The 18,343-nt window shown below is 43.0% G+C and overlaps 1 protein-coding gene across 5 annotated transcripts in view; it reads right to left on the bottom strand.

The window, feature by feature from the left end:
* The window catches only part of ATP8B1 (ATPase phospholipid transporting 8B1), a 1,573,644-nt gene that overhangs the window by 19,317 nt on the left and 1,535,984 nt on the right, over positions 1 to 18,343 (bottom strand). For all 5 annotated transcript variants that reach the window (XM_044074782.1, XM_044074792.1, XM_044074774.1 and 2 more), the window contains one exon: positions 14,803 to 14,941. In XM_044074782.1, coding sequence (XP_043930717.1) covers positions 14,803 to 14,941 — 139 coding nt within the window. The remainder of the gene's footprint in view (positions 1 to 14,802; positions 14,942 to 18,343) is intronic.

Genomic DNA, 18,343 nt, shown 5'->3' with positions numbered 1-18,343 from the left:
AAAATTACCCCCACTATACAGCCCCCCTTTGGGTCACAGCATCTCACAAAATAGGAATGTTCCAGTAGGTTATTTCAGTTTTCAAACAAATGTCTGACTAATACTACAATGCTTTATGCTTCAGAGTTTACACAGTGGAAGTTTACGTCATTCCAATGTGAGCAGTTTTTATTTTTCCTCACTGGTCCTCCTCTGATCATCAAGCATCCCCTCCCATGGCTGTTCTGTTCATTATCCATAGGTGACAACCCTACCACTCATTCATTCCTTGGGTTAAGAGCCAAGTGCCAACATCCACAAGAAGTATCAAGCTTTTCTCTTTAAGGCTGTACCTCTCCTGTGCATGCCCATCACTGCCCAAGGAGTTGTTGTACAATTGGCCTTTGTGGTGCAGTTGTATCTCCATGTGATGTGAAACTGTCTCTGCTGCCCTTGTAATGGGTATCCTCATATGATTCCTAGTCTCCACCATGGATTCTCCCACAAAAAGTATGCCCAGAGAACAGCCCCACCCAAAAAAAATAGGCAAGCAGGTTTAAGCTTCATAATTTCCTCTCCTCCATTGTGTCACTTTCTGGTCACCTGGGTCTTAATCAGAGCTTTATCCCAATATTCCAACAGAGCTGTAATAGCAGGTACAGTATTTGTCATAGCCCTTACTTCCCTATTCACTGATTTTTCTCCCACTTATTCAAAAGTCTATTGCTGATGCATCTTTTTCTAGAATGAAATATGTCATGCTGGTGTGCTCCAAATACCAGAGGGAACACACACTCCTCCACCTCATTTGGAAAGCATAACCACAGTGTGCTGGGAAGGAGGCTGTGCCCAGTAGTCAAGCCTCTGACTCAGGAGAAGCAATGTTAAATCTGCCCTGATTGTAGAACAGTATATCAGTTATTTTGCCCTTGCACAGGTACTGGAAGGGTCACAGGAACTCGTCAGTACTGCCTGCATGTGCACTGCACACTTGAAAATGGCACACAAATGTGTACCCCCAGAGGGACATGTTTATCTCCCCTCTCCTACTTCTGATTTTCATGGACATATGAAGGTGCAGCCAAGGTCTGGAAAGTACCATCAGTTGGGAATATGCAGGCTATATCTTTGTTGTTTGCAGATGATGTGTCCTTTTAGCCTTAAGTGAATGATCTCTAGTGTGCATTGGAGCAGTTCATTGTAAAGTGTGAAGTACCTTGGATGAAAGCAGATCCAAATCCGATCATGGCACTCTCGTAAGTGGATTGTCCTCTGCAGGGGTGGGGTGAAGGGGGCAGCTACTTAAAGGACAACAGGATTCTATTATTAAATGCTCAACTTCTCTGTCCTTTTTCTCCCTACTTACTGTCCCTACTAGGAATAACCAGTAGTAAAGCATTTAAAATATTTTAAATGAACTATTTCTCTCCACTAGAAGAGTACCTTGCCATACTGTGGTGGTTTCACTTTCAAAAAACTTTTATCCTGCCTTGGAAAAGCTTGCTGTAGCCTCCAATTCTTTGATGTCATCAAGGATGCTGAATACAGGTAGTTTTCTGGCCAATTCCCTCCCCAAACTGACATCACCATGACCATCTTAAAAGCCACATTGTGATGTCACAGCTCCCTGGTCCTACCCCTTCTCATACAGAAACAAAGGCTAGAACAAGGAAACAGTCAAGTCTTCTGCTGTGAGCTGTCAATCACAGCCGGTAACAGCTCAAATTACTCTTAGCACTTTGACAGCTAGGGAAGTTAGATGTGAAGGGGGATGGGAGATGATTCAAAGTAGTACAATTCGGACTTCACAAAAAACTGCAGTTTAGCCATTCTAAAAAGCAGCAGCAGTAAAAAGCACTTTGAAAGTCTGTTGTGTGGCATTTCCACTGTTTGCATTTTAAGTAGTCATTGAATGGCATGAAATGTTACTTAAAATTGACTGATAGTGTATGCATGTAAAAGAAATGCAGGAACAAGAGTTTTAGGAAGAGAGAGTCCTGCATTATGTAATTTTTTTACAGACAAGCACTGCATTGTGGGATACCTAGAGGCAGACAACAATCAGAATTACTTCAAGATGCCACACCCCATGTGGTCAGACTCAAATTATGTATAAAATTATTTAAAACCTGTAAATAGTCTCAGAGTGGTGTTAAAATGTAGGAAACACCGAACCTGATGAAAGAAACATTTTTTTTTAGTCTGGGGGTGTGGTTCTCCTTTAAGGTGAAAGTGTTTTCTTGATGTTGTTAATGACCAAAGGTAGAGTGGATTTTAATACTCACCAGTAGATGGCAGCATTGGTTGCAGTACAGCAGGCAATGCAATGAATGGACCTAGTAGTGACTTAGGATCAAAAACTGTAATATGTTAATAAATGCACTTTTGCATAATCATACTAGTTCCACTTAGCACCTGGTATGATTTGAAATTAATCCATTAAAGTTTTTATTTATATTTTACTTTTGGACTGTATACTTAACCTCTAACAACGGGATCAGACAGGAGTCCCTGTGGACTATGATGTTTGCAGATGACATTGTGATCTGTAGTGAGAGTAGGGAACAGGTGGAGGAGACCCTGGAGAGATGGAGATATGCTCTAGTGAGAAGAGGAATGAAGGTCAGCAGGACTAAGACAGAATATGTGTGTGTGAATGAGAGGGAGGATAGAGGAATGGTGAGGATGCAAGGAGTAGAGGTGGCGAAGGTGGATGAGTTTAAATACTTGGTATCAATAGTTCAAAGTAACGGTGAGTGCAGAAGAGAGGTGAAGAAGAGAGTACAAGCAGGATGGAGTGGGTGGAGAAGAGTGTCAGGAGTGATTTGTGACAGACGAGTACCAGTAAGAGTGAAAGGGAAGGTCTACAAGAGGGTAGTGAGACCATCTATGTTATATGGGTTGGAAACAGTGGCATTGACAAAAAGGCAGGAGTTTGAACTGGATGTGGCAGAGTTAAAGATGCTAAGATTTGCACTGGGTGTGATGAGGGTGGACAGGATTAGGAATAAGTATATTAGAGGGTCAGCCCAGGTTGGAAGGCTTGCAGACAAAGCCAGAGAGGCAAGATTACGTTGGTTTGGACATGTGCTGAGGAGGGATGCTGAGTATATTGGGAAAAAGATGCTAAGGATGAAGCTACCAGGTAACAGGAAAAGAGGAAGGCCTAAGATAAGGTTTATGGATGTGGTGAGAGAGGAAATGCAGGTGGTTGGTGTGACAGAGCAAGATGCAGGGGACAGGAAGAAATGGAAACAGATGATTCGCTGTGGTGACCCCTAATGGGAACAGCCGAAAGAAGATGTTGACTTAATCTCTAACAAGAAGAAATGTGGACAAAACCAAAACATGTGAAGTTGTTAAATCTCGCCGTTTATTCTCACTGATGGGTTCGGAGCCGATCCTTGGCTCCGACACGGCCATTAGCAAAGCTCAAGGTTTGCCAGTAGCTAGAGACCAAGCCCCTTATCCCATGATGCACTGCTGGAATTACCCCAGATCTAGTTTGCCGCAGCACAAATCTCGGTGTTCCAGATAGCTCAGACCAATTTTATTGGATAGATTTGTCTATTTGCAAGTTTTGAAAACTTTTTCTTGACTTTCTTGTTAGAATAGTTATAATGGAAGGTGGGGGCCGCAACAGCAGGGTGATAGAGGCCAGTTCTTTGGTCAGCCCTACCAGCGCTTCTGAAAGGAGACCCGGCTATCCGGCTCTGGAGGCAGTCAGGGGTCACTTATCTTTGTACCCAGAAGCCTGGCTAAGTATAACATCCAATACCTGGGTACAAAGCATCATTTCCAGAGGGTATTTTATACCGTTCTCTTCCCCTCCCACTCCTGTCAACAGAATCCTGGATGTTCCACCCAGTCTCAGGGAACAAGCAACTATAGAGGTCCGCAAGTTGCTAGAGGAAAAAAAAAAAAAAAAAAAAAAAGTCATCCAGCCAGTCCCAGCAGACCAAACAGGATTCGGAAAGTACAGTTTTGTACCTACCATAAATGTAGATGTTCGAGGATCCACATTGCTGCAGTCCTAACTATTGGGTAGTCCGCTGTCCAGTCGGCCCGAATACCAAAGTATATGGCTGATGTCGGTCACGGCGCATTAGACTGACGTCAGTACGTCAGGGTACTAATGCGCATGACCGACGTCATATCCTCAGTCTTTTCTTGCCCCAGATGTCAGAAGACCCTAAAAAGACAAGGCCAAAACCAAAACACACCAAACATACCTGCACCAAAAATATATACAATATATACAAAGGTACCAGAATACAATCTCACCTACACAACCACCCCTAAACACAGAGGGAAGGAGGGAGGTAAATTGGACTGCAGCAATGTGGATCCTCGAACATCTACATTTATGGTAGGTACAAAACTGTACTATGTTCTTCATTCCACATTGCTGCAGTCCTAACTATTGGGTAGAATCCCAAAGCAGAGGTAAGGGAGGCTGGCAAATCATAAGGAAGCAGGAGCTGATAACATGCCTTGCAAAATAGCTGTGGCAAAACCAGCCCTAGACTTAGAGTAGAGAGGAAGGTGGTAATGCTTAGAGAAAGTATGCACTGAACTCCAAGTAGCTGCCTCCAAAATATCCTTAGTTGCCACCCCTTAGAAATGCTGTTGAAGTGGCAGTAGCCCTAGTGGAATGAGGCCTAATCCCAGCTGGAATCTCCTTGCCATGATGGGAATAACAAAATGCAATGCAGAACCCAATCCACCTAGAAATAGTTTGTTTTGACACAGGCTTGCCCTGAACTCAAAGCAAAAGAAACAAACAACTGCTGAGACTGCCTAAAATCCTTAGTCCTGCTTAAATAATAACGCAATTGCCTGTGTACATCTAAAGTGTGCAAAATCTTTTCCCCTTTATTTTGGGGATCTGCATAGAAAGTAGGCAAATGAATAGTTTGGTTTAAAGCCACACTAGAAACCACCTTAGGCATAAAGGAAGGATTAGTACGTAATGGTACCCTATCCTTATGAAAAATCAAAAAAGGCTCAACCGCCATAAGGGCCTGTAACTCAGAAACCCTTCTTGCAGAAGTAATGGCCAACAAAAAAGCAGTCTTCCATGACAAGTATTTCAGTTCAGCAGTAGCCGCAGGCTCAAAAGGTTGTAGAGTAAGTTTCTCCAACACAAAATTGAGATCCCAAGCAGGAGTAGGAGCTCTACGTGGGGGTCTTATATTCTTTGCGCCTCTAAGAAATTGCTTGAACAAAGGATGTGAAAACAATGGTGGGTCACAATCATAGTGAGCTGAAATTGCTGCAGCATGAATCTTAATGGAAGAGAAAGACAAACCTTTGTCCAGTAACTCAGTAAGATATTGAAGAGCCACACTCAAATTAGGCTCCGAAATCTCCAAATTCTTTGCTGCAGTCCAAAATAAAAATCTCTTCCATTTTTCTGCGTACACTTTCCTTGTACTAGGTCTTCTGGCTTCCATAATCACATTTAAAACTTGTTGAGGAAGCTGAGACCTGCTGTCTTTCAAAACAGAATATGCCAGGCTGTTAGATGAAGAGAGTGAAGCTTGACATTGAGCAGACGACCGTCCTTCTGAGACAACAGATGTGGAATCAAGGGTAAAGGCCATGGAGGCTTCCTTACCAGACTCCTCAGTAATGGGTACCAGTGCTGCCGAGGCCAATCTGGAGCTATTAAAATCATCCTTGGCTTGTCTTGTCTGACCTTTAGAAGCACCTTTGGGAGAAGAGGGAGAGGTGGAAAAGCATACACATGAAGATTTTTCCAACCGAAAGAAAGAGCATCCACTTTCCAAGCTGTGTGATGAAATCCCTTCGTGCAAAACTTTGGCAGCTGGTGGTTTAGTGGAGAAGCGAACAGATCTATGTCTGGAGTTCCCCATGACACTGTCAATCTTTGAAATACATGAAGATCCAGTTTCCACTCCTGGGGCTCCATGGTTTGCCTGCTTAACACATCTGCTAAGGAGTTCTGTGCTCGGCAGAAACCTTGCCTGTAGAGTTAGTTGCAAGCTGAGCGCAGTCTCCCATAAAATCATTGCTTGCCTGCACAATGGGTAAGAATGTGTTCCCCCTTGTTTGTTGATGTACCACATGACAGTTGTGTTGTCTGTTAGAATCAACACCTGCCCTGGAAGAAGTAACTCCTTGAAAGCCATTAATGCAAACTGGACTGCTAACATCTCTTTCATGTTGATATGTAGATGCTGTAGTCTGGCAGGCCACTTGTCTTGTATCCATTTTCCATCTAGATGAGCTCCCCAAGCAATGTCTGAGGCATCTGTCGTTAGAATCTGACTCGCCTCTGGCCGGGTCACAGAGAGTCCCTTGTTTAGGTGACATTCCTGAGCCCACCACAAAAATTCCTTTTGAATGCAAGGTATTATTTGAATGACAGTGTCCAAATCCTGGCAGTGCTGTGTCCATAGATTTTTAGATACCATTGTAGCTTCCTCATATGCAGTTTGGCATTGGGAAGCACCAGAATACAAGATGCCATGAACCCTAAGGCTTGAAGGACTGTCCTTGCAGTCAGCCCGGACTGAAGAGATAGTTGATGGAAGTAACTGGATAGATTCTTTTGTTTGTCCGGGGTTAAAAGGCCATCTGGGCTGCTGTATTCAGTCTCACACCCAGAAAGCACATGTCTTGAGAGGGTACTAGACTGGACTTTATTTCGTTCACAGAATACCCTAGGCATCTTAGCACTGCTATAACATATTCCAAATGCTGTAGAAGGTCTTCCTTTTCTTGAGCCAGAATCAGGCAGTCGTCCAAGTAAGGATAGATTTGAATTCCTTTTAGCCTGAAGTAAGCTATCACTGGAGCCAGAACCTTTGTGAATACTCTGGGCGCAGTGGATAAGCCAAAGGGCAATGCAGAGAACTGATAATGAGAATTTCCAGCTCGAAAACGCAGATACTTCCTGCAACTTAGCCTTATAGGCACATGAAGGTAAGCTTCCTTGAGATCTAAAGTTACCATCCAGTGATCTTTGCCCAGCAGAGGTAAAAGCTGTTGTAACGTCAACATTTTGAACTTGGGAATGTCCAGATAAGTGTTGAGGATAGATAAATCCAAAATTGGTCTCCACGTGTTCCCCTTCTTTGGTACTAGGAACAGGCGAGAATAAAATCCTAGGCCCCTTTCTGGCACAGGAACTGACTGAATGGCTCCTATTTGGAGCAACAGAGAAATTTGCTTGTGAGCCTCTGTTCTTTGTAGAGGAGGAATGTCTGGCATGCCTTTGAAAGGAGGCAAGGTATGGAAATAAAACCTGTAACCGTGGTGAATGATATCCAGAACCCATCTGTCTTGGGTAATTAAATCCCAATTTTCTTTGAAAAGAGACAGCCTTCCTCCCAGAGGTGCTGCCAGGCGAGAATGTACTGGCAGCTGAAAAGGCAGGTCATTGGGTCTGCTTACGAAAGGACTGACCCCTGCCCTCACCAGAAGTCTGAGCAGGTGAACTCCTGTCCTAGGCCTAAAAGAACCTTGAGCTCTGCCCCTACCACGTCTAGACCTACCCCTAGACTGGGAATCATAAGCAGGATAAATCCACCCCTTAGTAGGCCAATTTCTACTAAACTTCGGAGGCTGCACCTGCAAAAAATCTTTAACAGTTTGCATAGACTTAGCCTTGTCCTCCATTTTCTTTAAAACTGCTTCAACAGGCGAACCAAACAACACATCAGACTGTAAAAGAGCATCCAAAATCCTTGTCTTAACATGCTCAGCTAAGTTCTGATCTCTCAACCAGGCGTGCCTACGAAGAACAGAACCAGTGGCAGCCACCCTCGAGGAGGCCTGCACAGCATCAAAACCACACTGCAAGGAATGTTTACCCACCTGTTCAGACACATGAACTAAATCCTGCAACTCTTTACACTCAATACCTTCTGCCAGAGCATCCACCTTAGATTTCAATTGTGAAAGGAGGTAATTCTGATATTTTAACATGTGAAACTGACAATTCAATGCCCTCATGGCTAAAGTGGAAGAAGTATACACTTTCTTTCCCCATCTATCCAAAGCCCTTGCCTCTTTATCAGGAGGAACAGGATTTTTAACCACAGAAGCCTTCACACCTTTAGGCCCCTGAGAGACAGTTTCCCGGTCTGCCCTAGGACTCTTAAAAAGATACTTATGAGCGTCAGGCACCCTATAGTACCTATCCGGTTTAACTGGTGCAGGAGGCAAAGAATCAGGATTCAGGGAAGCCTCTGCAAAAACATCTTCCACCACATTCAGAACCGGAGGTATAGCTAAAGGCCTATGCTGGGGTAAAAACAAAAATTCCCTAAGCCTCTTCCTGGAATCAGAGAAATCTTGACCTTCCCATTTAAAATGCTCCCTCATGGAATGCAGAGTCTCTGAAAAAGAAAAATCCTCAGGAGGAGAAGCTGAAGGAGTAGAATCATCCACATCAGAATCAGAATAAGGAGGATACTCCTGCAAGTCTTCAGCCGAAGACTCAGAAGCCTCCGAACAGTGCTCAAAACTCTCAAACTCAGGTTCCACCCTAGGCCTCTTAACAGGAGGGGGCATAGAACCTCTAATCATAGTAATCAAATCCTCTGCCATTTTAAGCATATGTTTCTTAGGCAAAGACCCTGAAACACTAGGAGAAACCCCCACTGAAGCTACACTAGGCCTGCCTCTCAAAGAAGCCTTGGAAACAGAGGGGGAGGCTCTAACCACCTTAGGAAGAGAGGGAAGAACAGCCACCTGAGAAGCCCCCTCAGCCTGGCCTACTTCCTGAGAGGATACATCCTGTAACAATAAAGCCTCTCCCTCAGACTCCAAAGAAACACCTGGCAGAACCTCCGGCTCCACTGAGCCTTCTAAAGAACCAGCGTCAGGGACTGTCGGTTCTTCCACTCTAGGCTTTGCTGCTTTATCCTTGCGCTTTTTGCGGCGCCGGAACATCCGGCGGCATTTTATAATTACAACGCTTCCCAAACACTAACCTGGCACAGTCTAACCTTCTCTTAATAGTGCGTTTGTTAAATCTTGCACAAGAGCGGCATCCAACAACGTCGTGCTCAGGCCCTAAACAAGGTATACACAGAGTATGGTAATCCCTATGAGGTATCTGTTTCCCACAAGAAATACAGTTATTCACTTTTTCTGACATCCGGTTAAATACTGAGGCAAGAAAAAACCAAAATATTCCCCAACGGGGTACTTAGCCAACTTTGATTCGGTCTGAAACTCTGACTTCAGAAACTTTCAGAACGCCAACCTGCACTCGCAAAATTGCTTCTGCATCGGACCATGCGGCAAAAAAGACTGAGGATATGACGTCGGTCATGCGCATTAGTACCCTGACGTACTGACGTCAGTCTAATGCGCCGTGACCGACGTCAGCCATATACTTTGGTATTCGGGCCGACTGGACAGCGGACTACCCAATAGTTAGGACTGCAGCAATGTGGAATGAAGAACATCTTACTCAAGATTCTTTTTGGTTCCAAAGAAAACAAGGGACTGGAGACCTATCTTGTACTTCAGCAGACTCCACCAATTTGTAAAAAAAGAGAAGTTCCGAAAAGTCACGCTTCAGGCCATTCTTCCCTTTCTAGGGAAAGGTGATTGGATGTGCTCCATCAATCTCAAAGACACATACTACCACATAAAGATGGACAGACTCCAGAGATCACCCGCGTTGCCCCAGAGTGTTCACCAAATGCATGGCAGTGGTCAAGGCTCACCTGAGGCATCTAGGATTCCAGGTGTTTCCATATCTAGACGATTGGCTCCTTACCGCCACCACCAGGCATCAATTGATTCAGCCAACAAAATCTACTCTGACACTCTGCCACCATTTAGGCATTACAGTCAACTTCTAAAAGTCTGCCTTGTAGCCATCGCAGCATACCGTTTTTATAAGAGCAGAGTTAGATACCTCAACCACCACTCTAAGTCTTCCAGTCGAAAGGGTCTCACTTCTTCGCCAACACGTCAACTCATTGGTGTCAAAGAACAGAGCTACAGCTGCAGACGTCTTGAAGGTACTAGGTTTGATGGCGGCAGCAATTATAGCCATTCCACTCGCTAGGATGCATATGCAAATTCTTCAATGGCTCCTGTTCGCTCAATGGTCTTACCTGAAATTGCCAATGAACCATATAATTCTCATCACAAACTCTTGCAAAGGGACCTTCGGTGGTGGTTGATGTCTCTATGTCACAATAGGCTGACCCTTTGTGCCCCCCCAGTAGCCACTGTGACCACAGATGCTTCCCTGATAGGGTGGAGGGGCATTTTCAGTGAAAGACTGCCCAAGGCACATGGACGAATCAAGAGTCACATCTGCATATCAGTGTTCTGGAGTTGAGAGCAGTACTTCTGGCGTTGCAGTACTTTCAGGACTCTCTTCCTCTAGGGACAACTGCAATTCAGACAGACATGTCAGTGGTCTGGTACTTGAACAAGCAGGGTGGAACCAAGTCTTGCCCCCTTTGTAGAGAAGCCCTCAGGGTATGGCAGTAGGCTGTGTCATCCCAACGTTTTCTGTTAGCAACTCACATCCTGGGAAAATCCAACGTGATAGCGGACAAGCTGAGCAGGGCAATCCTGTTGCCGCACGAGTGGTCTCAACCAACACGTTGCAGACATGATTTTCCACAAATGGGGCCAGCCTTGCTGCGACCTTTTTGCCAGTCACATCAATACCAAATGCAGAAACTACTTTGCCCTAATACCACCTCCGGGACATCCCCAGAGAGATGCATTCGTACACGATTGGTCTCCGGGTCTCCTATATGCATTCCCTCCAATTCCATTGATACCCAGGTTTTTACAGAAAGCAAAGTCGCTGGGAATGACTGTTATCCTTATAGCCCCCCATTGGCCTTGGCAGATGTGGTTCCCCTTTCTTCATCATCATCTGCTGGAGGCTCCATGGATCCTGGACCCAGTTCCAGACCTCCTGACACACCCGTCAGGGGACCTCCATCCTTCATTGCAGTCTCTGAAGTTGACTACTTGGCTGATCCACTTCCCCAAATAGCCAGGCTTCATTCCCTCTCAGATGACGCAAGACAAATTCTATTGTCTTCTCATAAGCCATCCACCAGAAAACTATATCGCAGTAAGTGGAAAAGGTTCTCCATTTGGGCCAGTATACAAAAAATTGACCCTTTCCGAACTCCTTTGTCGTCCATTTTCAAGTTTTTGACCATGATTTTTAAGGAAGGAGCAGCAGCTGCCACAGTTCAGGTTCAGTTAGCCGCCATATCTAATTTCCATCTTGGATTGGATGGGTTAAATATTATGACCCATAAGTTATCTAAGGTTTTTCTCAAAGGTGTTTTTCACATGAGACCTCCTGTCAAAACCCCTTATTCTCCCTGGAATTTGAATTTTATGCTATCTCATATAATTCCCCCCTTTGAACCAACATCATCTTGTGATCTCATATTTTCCTGGAAAACTATTTTTCTAGTGGCCATAACTTCTGCCCGCTGAGTGTCAGAACTTCAAGCATTATCCATCAAACCCCCTTATATGATTTTTCCATGCTGATAAGAGTATCTCTCAGAACAAACCCCTCCTTTTTGCCAAAAGTCTGTTCTGAGTCTAATATCAATCAGGTCATTGAGTTGCCAGTCTTTTTTCCCAACCATTCCAACAAATTAGAATACATGCTGCACAAACTTGACGTGCACAGACAGCTCAGATTTTATCTTGATAGAACTAAGGATACTAGAAAATCAGATCAACTTTTTGTATCCTTTTTGGAAGCCAGAAAAGGTAGACCAGTGGCTAAAACAATCCTTTCAAAATGGTTATCTGATTGTTCATGCAACTGCTAACATACCTTTGCCACACAAAGTAAAGGCTCATTCAACCAGAGCAGTTTCTACATCTTCTGCCTTTCAAGCCAAATTGCCCCTTGATAACATTTGTGCTGCAGCCACTTGGTCTAAGCTTCATACTTTTATCACTCATTACAAAGTGGATAAGGCTTCCAGGGACAGGTCTTCTTTTGGTTCTACAGTCCTGAAAAATGTACTCTAGTGAGCAACCCAGGATTGCGGGTGCTAGGGACGCTACCCATCAGTGAGAATAAACGGCGAGATTTAACAACTTCACATAAAGAAGTTATGTACTCACCATAACGTTCCATGTGAGTTGTTTATCTCGCCTTTATTCTCACGTCCCTCCCTCCATCCCCCTCCTGGGTGACAGTTGACCTAGAGGCTAGCATCATCCTGGTTGTAATACTAATTCTTCTCTTGGGGAGTGCACACCTTACAGGGGTATATATACACGCAGCAAACAAGATCTGAGGTAATTCCAGCAGTGCATCATGGGATAAGGGGGCTTGGTCTCGAACTACTGGCAAACCTTGAGCTTTGCTAACGGCCGTGTCGGAGCAGAGGATTGGCTCCAAACCCATCAGTGAGAATAAAGGCAAAATATGGAGTCTTGGAGCCATGGAATGTTATGGTGAGTACATAACTTTTTTTTTTGGGGGGGGGGGGCAAATTTTAAATATTAACTTATAACTTAGAGGGTTGTTAGAACAACATGTTTTACATTAGCTTGCATTTTTGAAGCATGTGCGGTTTGAAACTCAAATATGGCATTATTTAGTGATTTCACATTTCAGAGAAGAGTCAGAAAACCATAAATTTTATGAGGAAGAGACCAAAAATCTAAGGTAAACCTTTGGACGGTTGAGAGGTATGTTTTGGAGTCGTACTTGTTTTCGATGTAATGTTATGTTGATGTTGCCATCAGTTCTCACTCCACTATTAGAAGCTAGAACTGAGTCATAGCCCAGAGCTCTCATTTTACTAGTCATTCTGTGACCCCCCCTTCCCATTACCACTATGGCCACTAAGTATGATTAGAAAAAGGAGTGCAGTCCCTTCTCAGACTAGCCAGAATCGCTACATGTGTACAACCCAGAATAATCTGAGCATACAGCCACTGCTCTTCTGTGTTGAGGAGACAGTTAAGTGCGTTGGCCACCATGTGAGGATGTCCTGTGAGTGACTATCACAAGAGCTGAAGTTACCTTAGCTCAGTGGAGAAGGCTCTAGGATAGACCTAGGAATACTGGAGAGATTACCTTTCTCAACTTTCTTAAAAACATATGAGGATGCCACAGATGAGCTGAAGACTGTTGGGGAAAGGGAAGTCTTGTTTATCTTGCTCAGTGTCATACCACTGCATTTCTCATCAAGACAAATGGTTTCAAAAACAGATGGATGAACTTGCATCTGTTTTCTCTCATTGGTATATGGAATTACACATTTCTTTCCTTAGTTATGTACTGAGCATGTTTTTTATTCTTTCATACGTCCAACATTAATGCCCTCCAGGTTCTGGAGACCAAGTCATGTTCTGCTCTTAGTTCAGATATTTTTCCATTGAGAAATACTTAATTTTTTCTCCCCAAGATTTAAATACACATTTTATAGTACAAATATTTTGATAACTTAATACTACTTTTCAATCATTAACTGCCTACACTAAAAAGGATCATCTCCTAGTCCCAACTTATAATGCTTACTGATTACAGCCAATGTCTACTTACCTCAGTTTTTCTTCCCAGTCCCCACTAGTGCAGCTAGCCACAGCTGACTGGAATGGTGCTCTCCTCTTATATACACACTGATTCTCTGTTTGGCTGAGGCTGTATTCCACACAGTTATCATACAGTTTACTCTGGTGCACTTTCAGGATATAATGGTAATCACTTGATCTTACAAGAATCTTACTAGAATATGCTGCCCTTGTACTGGTGTTCTTATCTGTAGCTATATCATGAGGAAGAAAGAAAACTATACTGTTGTAACGAGGAACAAGTTGGGCATGTGCTACGAGACAATGAATAAACTACTTTGGCAACCAGCACTGTGTTTGTTTCCTGAAGAAAATCATGCCCTACAAATTGTAAAGTATGGGACTGAATTTTTTTCCTCTTACTTAACTTTCTGCAAATGACTATTAGTTGCTATCAGCTCCTTTCCTCTCCTTATTCACTGGGTGTACTATACCCACGTTAACTTGCCCTAGGCTCAACCCAACCCATATTTAGGACCAGTGAGATTAGAAAAGCTGGTGTAGCATCATACTGCTGCAGGAAAGTGTGCCTCAACCCCATCACCACCCCAGAGTAGCCTTGCAAGCTATGCAGTGGCTGTCCTCATGTCATGAAGTGTATGCATGCTTCTGTGCCTGAGCAATTTTCAGACCAACTTGTATACCACTGGCAGTGTGGAGCTCACAAGTCTCTTAATGTTGATATTGCAGCTAGCCTAGACAGCCTTCCTTCCCCCAGGGATGGACAAACCAGTGTCAACCACACTCCCTTCCTTCACTACCCAGTCCTTCCAGCATCCCCTGCCACTAGTTGAACATAGATTCATGAGGTGCAGTCAGGGCTTTATTGCACTGTGCCACAGGGGTTGGGCTTGAGACGGAAATGTTAACAGACACAAAACCACACCCAAAACTCTGTTCTTTGTAGGTTTGACTGCTAACATGCCTGCTCACAGATTCATCTTGTTCCCACTTCATTATCCATTTGATACCACCAGTATAAACTACCAGACCTGCTGTTTCTTCTTGCCTCTGTCCTTCACACATGGGTACACTGGTAGTATAATGTTCACCTCCTTGGCTTCATAAGCTGTAACCAAACTAGCAATATTTGGTTAAATGCAGTAATCAGGTCCTCATCCAGCAGAAGCAAGCCTTAAAACCATGAATGAGGACTTGGATGGAGTTCATAATCTTTATGCTTTTCAGGTAAACAACCATTAATAGCTGCATACAGACAATTTGAGTATCTTGAATATTACTAACCTGTAAAATAAAATTGGGATGGGAAAATGACGTGTATCCCAGCACTGTGGATGTCAAACATGACTCCAAAATAAAGTGCAATACTGCCAAGGACAGAAAATGCATTGACAAACGTCCAGTAGGAGGTGTCAAGGGCAATCTGTGAAGAAAAAGAAAAGATTAGCCATAAATAAAAAGCAAATTTCAGATACCATTCATTTAAAATAATCAAAATAATTAGCATGAACAGAAATTTTCATTCAGCTTGTTTTTAACATACAAAAGCAGTTTGTGAAAATTTAGAGAAAATTTTCAGTCTGGATTTTTCTGGTTCATAATGCATTAAAGTATTGATATAAAGACAAAGAACTGATTTCTCTCATTCTAAAAACGTTTTGCTACATACATTATGGCTTGTACCTTTTTAATATCATTAATTATTCACGAGACATTTACATTTGGTTGGTTTATGTTCCTTAACATTTTCCATAAAATGCTAAGGAATCATGTAGGCTTGCTAGAGGTGTAACATTCCACATGTAGTAGATATGATGAGTTAAGTAACTTACTCTTAGTTACACACCATGCAAGTGATGTTGAGCAACAAACTGTTGTCTGTAAAATATAGCCTGGTGCTTTACTAAAATGCACTTTGAACCCCAGTTCTTCTGAAGACTATTAAACTGACAAATGAGCAGTGACTGGATTAGAATATGACTAATCAAAAAAAAAAAAATTAACCCCAAGACATAGCCTGAGTTTTTCAGGATTTTACACCAATTTCCACAGTGCAGCCTGTATGCATCTGTACAGCGTACCATTTCAATATTGGAAAACATTAAAGATGCTTGAGCAAAACTGTCATTTAACAAAATATAAAACCAATGTAAATATGCCAGAACCATTTATCAAACTATTGGACTTGAAATAAAACCAGTGTAAATACACTAGATTTTTTTAATTTAAATTCTAGCACCTCTTTTTGCTCAACTGCACAATAAATATATCTTTTTTGGGGGCTTTTTGGTGGTGGTGGTGGTGGGGGTAATCTTGGAGTATGCCTGGTTAAACCGTTAGGTGGCAGTTTAGGACCATTGAACAGGAATGTAGGCTCAGCAAGGAACACGTGTGTCACATTTGCTGGAATTTGTCTCCCTTTTTGAAAAGGTATAAATTCAATGGTGACTGAGAAGACAGATTATTAGGCTAATGGCCTGGGAAGGGGGGCTTTTCTAAGCCTAGCCAGGTTTTCCCAAAAGAATGAGGTCCTGTATCCAAACAGGACATTGAGCGCCAGGCATTTATAAGCTACCTCTGTTCATAAGAGACATGGGTGCCAGGCCCAGTGAAAAATTCTTATTCTCCATCCAGTGGTCTAGGTTGCGCTTAAACTGATTAAGATGGGAAGCCTGTTCCATACAAGGGGCAGTCTATGGGGCACATCTGTCCCTCCAGCATGTTCCGTTTAAGTTGCTCAAAAAAATTCAGGTCCCTAGACCTTGTATTTCTAGTACACTGACTTACAAATATATAGGAGATTCATAAGTGTGGAGTTTTTGGATGCCTTGCAAGCAAGGCACAGATCACCCCTCAGCAATCTGTAGGAGACTGAGTAGAGGGAAAGGGCTTTAAGGTGCTATGCATAAGGCAGGCTTGTTATGCCTTGTATTATTTTTGTAAAGAATCTCGAAGGTCACTCTCGTTGCTGCACATGCCTAGTCAGGTACATACAAAGGGAGTATTGCACTCTTATGATTGGTCTGATAAGGGCAATGTACAGTTGGGGAATGACCACTTTGGACCTAAATGCCAGGCCCTTATAAGTTGAGCAACATAAAAGGATTTCTTCACTACTGTGGCCACTTGGTGGTTGTAAGTAAGGCTACACTCTGTGCATATCCAGATTCCTGACCACCGAGTTGACTCTTATGCTCATATTATTAATGTGGTAATTAGCCAGGATGGTTGACTTCCCAAAGGGTACAATTATGCATTTCTTAGCACTGAATTTAGAGACTATGGCTTTGGCACCTATTGTTAGTCAGAGATAGACCTTCTTGAAGAATGCTAGTGTCTGCAGGGGAATTGATAGCCCCCAGCTTGCAATCATCTGCAAAGTTGGTCAGCCATAAACATTCAGCATTTGCTTCAATTTCAGAGAAACAGATGCCAAAAAGGAGCGGGCCCAGTACAGAGCGCTGGGGGACTCTGCTAGTGACGGACCTGTTTGTGGAGGTGGCCTCACCAGTTTTGACCTCCTGTCCTGTGTCCTATCAGTAAGCTGGTGGCTATCCAGCAGGTGATAAGGAATGATGGGGTAATACCATTTCAACAGGCTTTTTGTACTAATAAATATTGTGCTGAAGATTAAGCCTCATTTAAAATATTGTTTAATTGCTGTGCTTCAGTACAAAACCACAAAGCTGATAGCTTCGGGGAAAAAGCCAAACTGTCAAAGAATAATGATTTCAGACTAAAGTTCTACATTTTTGTTTAGAACACTTTTTAGTAAAATTAAGTAGAGAAAAGAACAATTCAACAGGCATTTGCCACAAGTGCTTTACTTTATGACCCAACAGTGATCAACTTTTACCTGACCTAAACAAAAAAAAATCTAAACTAGTTCTATTTACTACCAAGTAATTCTCAGCAGAAGAATCTTCAACTTGTAACCTATACAAAACCTTTAGGGATCATAACTGTTGAAAAATTGAAATCTGACTTTCATCTAAACAAAACAAAAATAAAAAAAATATGTTACAGATGACAATAGGAAAAACTACCACCACAGCTTTGCCTATTCCTTATCCTTCTAAACGGAGATCCCATTTTTGTAAATCTGCAAGATACCCAGTCCCATCTAATCGAGCATCATTCTATGTTCCAAATCAGGTGAATGCCCTAGCATCAACATAAATCATAACTACTTTACCAATATAAACTTCTACTCCGAAGACAAACACCTATTACTTGTCATAAAATCTAAACTCTGCAGGTGACCATCCTCTAACTCCTCCTGTTCGTCACAAATATTCCACTCACCTAAAAACAAACCCAAAATCTCAACCTTTAAACACCATCTGCGCAGGACAGCGCAGTGGTGCAGCGGTTAATGTTGTCACCGCACAGTAAAAGGTTCTCAAGTTTGATTCTTAGCTGCGGTGCCTTCTGTGCGGAGTCTGCATGTCCTCCCTGCATTCATGTGGGTTTCCTCCGGGTGCTCCGATTTCCTCCCACGTTACAAAGACCTTCATCTGGAGTGCTTCTCCCCAGGCCTCCGCTGAAAATTGGCTTGTTTCAAGACGGACTTTCCCAGTAAACAAATAGGTTCATAGGTTTATACTAGGCTATCTGCCCTAAGGCATTTATAAGCCTAGCCCAAATTTTTGTGGCTTACGCCACCCCTTATAAGAAAAAATACTGTGCCCATTAGTTTGTTGTGCCTCTGTCCAGCAGTGACACAGAGATGATTCCCGGGATAAACCTACGATCTCCCATCCACAGGTCAAGATTTCTCTTGAACAGAGCCAGCTGATAAATTAAAAAAAAAATCTTAAAAATC

Source organism: Protopterus annectens, chromosome 1.part1, assembly GCF_019279795.1.
Source record: "Protopterus annectens isolate FY-2018-M chromosome 1.part1, PAN1.0, whole genome shotgun sequence".
In the NCBI taxonomy this organism is placed as follows: Eukaryota; Metazoa; Chordata; order Ceratodontiformes; family Protopteridae; genus Protopterus; species Protopterus annectens.
Note: the sequence above shows the minus strand (reverse complement) of the source record. Positions and strands in the feature narration are given on the sequence as shown.